An 8,495-nucleotide genomic window follows, 5' to 3' on the forward strand; every position below is an offset into this window, starting at 1 on the left:
GCCTATATCGCTGCCTGCCAGCCTCCCGCTCACACACGTAACGCATGGGTTCCGCGGGATTGGGACCCGCTGCATAGAGGAGAGGGAAGCATAACTATTATCATTACTTTGCTCACAATACCATCATTCATCACCATCATCGTCACTCACAGCAGCCTACACCGCACACCTCCCAGCGTGAAGACCACATGACGTTATGAGAGCACACATCCTTATCATTACCATCATCATCACATCAATCCGCACTACTCTCATCACTATCATCATAATCACCATACGGCACTCGGTAATGTCACCATAAATGTCACGAAAGCATTGATACCCTTTCATCCCCGCCCTCACTACCACCAGTATGGTATCATCATCACCACCACCATCAACTCCCACGCCACGCAGGTTACTGGAGCCACACTCGCCTCCTCGCAATGTCCAGGCAATAAATGTAGTGCCATTCGCTTCCTAAAAAGGCATAATTTCGTACACGATTCGTCCCAAGCCTCAGTCTATTATTACTGTCATAACTGGCGTCATGTTTCATTTGGCTGAGGAAAAATCACATGGTATTTTGTCTGCTTTCTGGTTGTTATTTATTCATTTATTACTTTTTTTACTAATCTTATAGATATATTTGCTTATATATTTACTTGTTAATAAGTTTTCCCATATTTTTTAGTTCTAAAATTTATCTCTATTGTTTAATTCACCTTGATTGTGTACAGTAACTGAATTAATAGGAGATGAATGAGTGAAGGTCAGGAGTGTCTGCCTAGCAAAGAACACATACATCACAGCAGCACGTGCCCTACAGTCATCACCGTAGCAAATCCTGGAACCAAATTGATAAAAGAAACAAAATGTACGATGCCTTAAAAGAATCCCGAGGTAAAAATCAATAGCACATAATGTGAAAGATTTGATAATACACAACAGAAACCACTAAATTTATCTCATCAGACCTGAAGTCATACTGTCGTCTGGGCTGGGGGAGGCCCGCCTGGTGCTGGAGTGGGCCCGCAAGGAGGACACGGGCCTCTACCTCTGTTACGCCTCTAACACCATCGACTCGCCTCCCCCGATCTCCACCGCCATCGTTGTCACACGTGAGTATAACACTCAGAGACGCGCGTCATTTAGAATTGTAACAAATCTACAACAAACAGACTACCAGTAGAATTAAGACTAATATCATGAATATATGGTACTTTAACAAGTTTATGAAAAAATTCTTGTTATTTGGTTATGTGCCATAAAATTAATTTATCTATATAGAAATCATATCAAAAACATTTTTTTTTTATCTTACATGTGCTGATGCGGATTATTTGTGGTTATTTGGTCACATACTCGTGTGTCTTTGATGTGACCATACCGGCTCTCCAAGCTTATTAACTGGTGGTGTTTGTGATTCTTTATCAGAGGCTCCCGAGTCTGTGTCCAGCATCACACAAACAGGAGAGATCGAGCGCCGCTCTTTGGCGCCTATAGGGGGAAGGGGCGTGTTGGATTGCCGCGTAAGGGCCGCACCCACGCCCACATTCACCTGGACAGCGGGCGACAAGGAAATTTTCTCAGATGGAAGGAAATACATCATCCACGTGCCACAGGTCAAACTCCATCTCATCTCATTGAGAATTCATTTGTTATCTCTTTTACGCACGTGCTGCACATTACGCACCCAGTGACAGACGTCCTCGGATCATGAAAAGCCTCATTGAACGGAAATATTTGAACAAATATTTGTCCTTATAATCACTTATTAAAGAGTTTAACGAACGCAAAAGCATCTAGTCTATATAATTGTAAGATATTTTCACATATTAAAGAGAAAGCAACTTTACTAGGAAACGGATATCTAATCATCAGTATAGGAATAGATATGTGTGTGTGTGTGTGTGTGTGTGTGTGTGTGTGTGTGTGTGTGTGTGTGATAAAGGCTGCTCCCCCTACAGCTGGTGGATGACGTAATAGAGTGGTCGTCGCTGCTGGAAGTGAAGAGTGTTACTGTGCGGGACTATGTGAACTACACCTGCGCCGCCCACAACTCACAGGGCTCCCACTCCGTCTCCTTCATCCTCACGCCGCCCATCCTGCCCGCCGCGCCCATTAGCTTCAACGTAAGATTGCAGCCCTTATACTGAAGCACTTTAATTAACCGAGTTCTTAATAGCGTTTCTTCTGTTAGTTCTTGTTCATCAATCACTGCAACCGTAAAAACAGTCTTCAAAACCTTTGTCACATTAATTATAGAGTTCATGATGGAAATTCTGACGACTTACTGTATATATGTAATTCTCTCTCTCTCTCTCTCTCTCTCTCTCTCTCTCTCTCTCTCTCGGATTAGGTGGCTCTCTGGTAGATTGCTCACCTCGCGCCGTAAAAGTTACGAGTTCAATCCTGACTAACTGTAGTTTCACGGCGGGAGATGAAGCCTTTTCTCATAATTGTGACAGAATATCTCTCTCTCTCTCTCTCTCTCTCTCTCTCTCTCTCTCTCTCTCTCTCTCTCTCTCTCTCTCTCTCTCTCTCTGGTGGATATGCCGTAACTATTATTATTATCTTTTACATATTCGTATATATCAAGGTGACTATTTTGTTTTGTTTGAAGGAGGCAATGCTTGACAAAGAAATGGACTATTAATATATATCTTGAAAAATAAGATGAGAGAGAGAGAGAGAGAGAGAGAGAGAGAGAGAGAGAGAGAGAGAGAGAGAGAGAGAGAGAGAGAGAGAGAGAGAGAGAGAGAGAGAGAGAGAGAGAGAGAGAGAGAGAGAGAGAGAGAGAGAGAAGAGAGAGAATATCAAATAGCACTATATATATATATATATATATATATATATATATATATATATATATATATATATATATATATATATATATATATATATATATATATATATATATATCCTTGAATGAAAGAGAGGGAACGCAGAAGGAAATGAGTGTGACAAGGGAAGGTGTGTTGGGAAATACAGAAAGAGGAAGTGGAGAGGCCAGCCAAGTTACTGACAGAGGAAGGGAAAAGGTGGCAAGGGTGTGGTCAAGACAGCAGCAGTAGAGGGAATCATGACCTGGCAATTACTCACGTCATTTCTCCCAGCCATGTCATGCACAGCTGAGATCAGTTTTGTGTGAAGCAGAAAGAGCTACGTATTAATTCAGACGTGAGGTTTATGAGTCCTGATAGAGTCAAAGATGGTGACTAATTAACTAATGGAGCTCATCAATGCTTATTTGGTGCACCATTACTCAACATTTTTGCACATTTCCTTTATGTGTCTCCTCAACCTTTTACCTTCTATTATGAGTGTATGTGCGTATGTGTGTAATTCATTCATACTCTATGAATCAAATCCTTAACTCATCATCATGTGTTGGTCTTATAAATGTGATTACTGAGTGTGTGTGTGTGTGTGTGTGTGTGTGTGTGTGTGTGTGTGTGTGTGTGTGTGTGTGTGTGTGTGTGTGTGTGTGTGTGTGTGTGTGTGTGTGTGTGTGTGATCATGCTATTCCATCTCAATGCCTTTTAATATATAACTTGCCTTGAATCCATATGTGATTTTAAAATCAACTATCTCTTTGTCCAGACTGTACCTTACAATCAGTACTTCTACGTAGGAAACTATACTTTCTGACATCTCTTGTAAAAGCACTCTTCTTCAGCCTCTTTCCACATCAAACTGAGTGTGTTTGTGTATGTGTGTATGCAATCTCTTATAACAGCTTTTTATATACTGGTAGGTGAGCATCCAGACTTCAAGTTCTGTCATTGCCTCCTGGATCAACAATCCCTCGGGTGCTGCACCAGATGGGTTCCTGCTGCAGTACCACACCACAGACGGCAGCAGCAACGAGGTGAGCACTGGAACCATTCAACATGTGCCACTTGCATACATACATAATGATGTGGAAAGAAAAAAAATTGAAATATACACAATAGATTTATCTTCCTGAAATTTCCTCTTTTGATTTATCCTTTTTTCCTACATTATCAAGGTTGATATTAAGCACATAAATGGATTTGTTGAGGAAGTTTACAGTGATATTGCAGCACAGTGGTAATGTCACCAATAAATTTATGTCATTTCTGTGAACCAAATATTAACACTGTTGCAGCTCCTGGATGTCCATGGTAGCAATACAACAAGGACCATCGTCAAGGGTCTCACTCCTGCAGCAGAGTATTCCTTTGTCATCCAAGCCTACAATGACCGAGGCCACTCCAACCACACCTCACCGCCTGTCAAGATTACAATGCTGGGTATGTGCATGGCTCCTCCTGTGTGACTTATTTCTTTCTTTTCTAGTTTTCTTCATTTTCTTGTTTTTCTTTTTCTACTTCCTCTTCTTTCTTTTCCTATTACTTTTCTTCCTGTTTTTTCTCTTTCCTTAGTTATTTCTTCTCCCTTTCCTCTTTTAACTTTTATTTCTCCCTCATTTTTCTGCCTCACCATCCCTTCTTGCGATGCACCAAAGGAAACTATTACTGAATAGCCTGGCCAAGTTTTATACAATGTTTCTTAAAATGTTAAATAATAAGAAAATAAGGAAATAAAGCACCAGAAACTCAACTTGCATTCCTCCATCCCATTATATCCACATCACAATATGGAATCAATGTTGAAGTAGAGGCAGTGTTGAGAAAAAAATGTGGAGAAAGGTCATTTGATATTTGTACTTACTTTGCATTGATCCTTGGTGGTACATATCAACACGTCTTGCCACAGGTGGGTTGGAGGAGGCAGCGGTGGGGAGCAGTGTAAGTGGCCAGCAACCACGAGTGTCCCGCCTCATAATGCTCCTCATCTGCCTCACTGCCACAGCTCTCTTTGTCCTCAACATCTCCATCATTGTCTGCTTCCTGAGGCGGAGAGCTCTGAAAAGAAATGTTTCGGGTGAGTAACAGTAAATGATGTCCAATGACTCGTTTCTGCATGTGTATGTACAGTAATTGACTAGTTTCAGTACACCATACCAGTATGTTCCTCACTTCATATATGTAGCCTATTCATCCAGTATTTTTTGTACAGTTGAGGTTCACGGGTCACCACTGTTACTTCATATAGATTGTTTCAGAGTTTGAGTTCATTAATCTTACATATATAAGTAATGCAGTTCAGGATTTGAATTTGTATCATTGTATCATTTTTACATTTATCCATATCCACAACTTTTAAATGCATGGATATCTTCTGTCTTGAATCTTGATGGTTAAAATTCAAGTGCATTCCACACAAGAACTTCTAATTAAACAATTTTATTTCTTGCATCATTCTATATGTATTATTTTGATTAGTCTTTCAATCTTCCTTACAGAGAACTCATTTCTATCCATATTTCCTGCTCCTCTTATTCCTTTAAGCATAATGATAAAATTCTCTCTCTCTCTCTCTCTCTCTCTCTCTCTCTCTCTATCACTCCATCATAGACAACTGTAGTTGTCCTGCCCTGCCTTCATGTCATATTTTCTCCTCATCTTTGTAACCAATCAGATATATATATATATATATTACTTATTAAATTACGTTCAAAGAAATTACATAACTATCATGACACAGATAGTTATGCTTTGATTAATTTTGCATACAATTAGTGGTTAATGGATGGACATGTCTGCTCCTTGACATCCCTGCAAGTGACTATTGTTACAGCTTCATCAAGCAAGACCACCGCTCTGGAGGTCTACACACCAACCTCAGGGACCCTGACTCAGGGAGACGAGTTTCCCCTCACGTCTATAAGTGAAGGTCCTCCTCCTGAGTATCAGGTAAATTTTCAAAATTTTTCATGCAGAATATGCAACATTTATGATAAAACATTGTACATAAAGTAGGCTATAGTAATAAGAAAAAAATACACATTTAAATATTTTGGTTACAACTACAATTTAAATATTTGATAGCTTAAATCTGTTTCATTATCTCTTCAAAATCACAAATTAACAGATGAAGCTACTAATGTTTACTATGTGTACTTTCAGTCTATTGACAGTCAGACACGACTGGAGGAAAGTGAGCACACCTGCCTCATCAACTCCCACACAAATTCCAACACACCTGAACCTCTGCCTCCTTTCTCTGGCACCTCCTCACGGTCCAGGAGCTCCAGTCCACTGTTGAATGGAGGCGTGAGTGGGAAGAGTGACATATTTCTTCTTGAAAATGACAAAGTATCTTCTGAAGACAAAACAACTATAGTTGCTTCAGCAAGCCCACAAAGACATGAATATGAGCAATTTCAAGAGACAAGAAATGTTATCCATTCCACAAATAACCCTGATGTTTGTCCCACAACATCGGACAGTTGTGATCCTTTACTAGAACAGCAAGAAACATTTAACCCTTATGAAGATGATCGAATCTCAATAGCATCATCCCAGCACAGCAGTGAGTCTTATGGCTTCTCCAAGAGACCCCACAACATAAGTTCTGTACAATACCAGATACCACGACAACCCACTCAGGTCATATATCACGGCCAGCCACATCTTCAACAGCAGCTGGAGGAAGAACAACAGCTGTACCAGAAGATGCCAATGTGCTACCACCTTCCCTCACACTCTCCTCAGTACAATCAGCCCCATCAACTGACACCTATGAGACCAAGCTTCAGTCCTTCAATCCAGATAGAAGCTTCAGGTTTTTGCGAGGACAGCTGTGAACAGATACAGGAGACAGGTAATACATATTGGCTTTTCACTTGATGTCTTGACATGATGGTAGGAAACACCTGCGCACAAATATCATGGAATAAGTACTGATAAGCAAGCAGAAAGATAATTCACAATATAGAATTCAATAGTTAGGCTTACAAGAATATCAGGATTGATATCTTGAAGATTATAGCCATTCTCAAGCAGAGTATGGTGCCACTACATACAAGTGCTTTCCAGGGCATCTGGCATGTTTGCAACTTTCTTGAACATATCTATCTTAATGATTAAGCAGGAATAATTAAATTGTTTTTTTGCCCAGCAGGCACATCAGGAGCATATCCAACAAACCAGCCACGCAGGAGTTGTCTTAAGCCATCTCAGTACAATGCTCTGCAGCGCTCCCACTCAGTGCACAGCTACAGTTACAGCAGCCTTCAGTGTGTACACCACCACCACCTGGGTGTAGACCAGTGCTGCACAGGCAGCTTTTACAGTAACCCACAGCTGAATGCCTCCCATGCAGCTGTGTGTGGGAAGGCTAAAGAGTATCCTGTCTATTACTCAAAATCAAGAACTAACATCCCTAACTGCACCAGACACAACAGTATCAGTGGCTACATAGGATACAAGAGCCATCTTCATCCCGATGACTACAGCCCTGTGCCTCCTGACCTGTGTAAAATGACTTCCTCAGGCACAAAAAGAGTCGGCTGGAAAGAAGTTCTTCACGAGGGCTCAGAGTCCACAATGCTGCCCTCTCGAGGCTCTACAGACACTTCCACTTCCTCCACCACTTCTACCATCACCCTGGGTCCAAAGCATCCCTCAAGTTGCTCAAGGCAAGATAGTATAAAAAGCAATAATACAGTCAAGTTAGCTAACACTGATAAGAAAATTCATCCAATAGACGATCAATAGAAAATATCTAATCAAAGAATATAATGTATACCAAATAAGAAAATTTTTTCAAGTATCATATGGATTTTAGTGTCTGAAACATTAGTAAACATACTGACACTCTTAATTTTACAATATGTACCAAGTACCACTCTGTTGAAAGCTTGAATTTTACTCAACTCCTAAAATTTGGGTACATACATGTACTCCTACACTTTAAGAGAAAGGTATAGAGGGAAAGTTGTGCAGCTTGCATCATGAATTACTCTCACTGCCGACCATGATTATGATCTTTCTTTTATGTTGAAAATGAAGAAAGGGGTTCCTATCTACACTTTACAAGAATATATATATATATATATATATATATATATATATATATATATATATATATATATATATATATATATATATATATATATATATATATAGTATACACTGTACAGCAAGAAATTTGTAAAATAATTTTGAGATGTTTGTAATCAGAGACTGAAGATAGCAGTGAAAGAAATATTTCTGCCAAACAATGTTAGCTTTCATTCACAAATATAATTTTCCATTTTATATATATATATATATATATATATATATATATATATATATATATATATATATATATATATATATATATATATATATATATAAAGACCATTGTGGTGCCTTTTAAGGATTCATATAGAATGAGATGTTGGCATGAAACATTCACACTTACGTTTCTTAGTAGATATTTTAATGGAATCCTATCACACACACACACACACACACACACACACACACACAGGTAAGTTAATTTTTTGTAGGGTAAAAGCTGTGTGATGTCAATTCAAAATGTGTACTACTGTCAATTCTTTTCTTTTGTCCAGCCTGTGTGTGCATGTACATTCACTGAGACGTACATGTTAGTACATCTATAGTGATATCACGTATATTTTTTCTCTCCATGTG

General features: G+C 39.3%; 1 protein-coding gene across 2 annotated transcripts in view; it reads left to right on the forward strand.

Annotated features, from left to right (window-relative positions):
* Positions 1-7,887, forward strand: part of LOC123520665 (nephrin-like) — a 351,273-nt gene extending 343,386 nt beyond the window's left edge. The window contains exons 17-25 of one of the 2 annotated variants that reach the window (XM_045283175.1): positions 955-1,100; positions 1,417-1,604; positions 1,950-2,114; positions 3,740-3,853; positions 4,115-4,259; positions 4,726-4,893; positions 5,650-5,765; positions 5,979-6,675; positions 6,973-7,887. In XM_045283175.1, coding sequence (XP_045139110.1) covers positions 955-1,100; positions 1,417-1,604; positions 1,950-2,114; positions 3,740-3,853; positions 4,115-4,259; positions 4,726-4,893; positions 5,650-5,765; positions 5,979-6,675; positions 6,973-7,571 — 2,338 coding nt within the window. In that variant the 3' untranslated portion in view covers positions 7,572-7,887. The remainder of the gene's footprint in view (positions 1-954; positions 1,101-1,416; positions 1,605-1,949; positions 2,115-3,739; positions 3,854-4,114; positions 4,260-4,725; positions 4,894-5,649; positions 5,766-5,978; positions 6,676-6,972) is intronic. The other variant, XM_045283176.1, reaches the window with a different exon arrangement.
* Positions 7,888-8,495: the final 608 nt, after the last annotated feature.

Source organism: Portunus trituberculatus, chromosome 47 (genome assembly GCF_017591435.1).
Source record: "Portunus trituberculatus isolate SZX2019 chromosome 47, ASM1759143v1, whole genome shotgun sequence".
In the NCBI taxonomy this organism is placed as follows: domain Eukaryota; kingdom Metazoa; phylum Arthropoda; class Malacostraca; order Decapoda; family Portunidae; genus Portunus; species Portunus trituberculatus.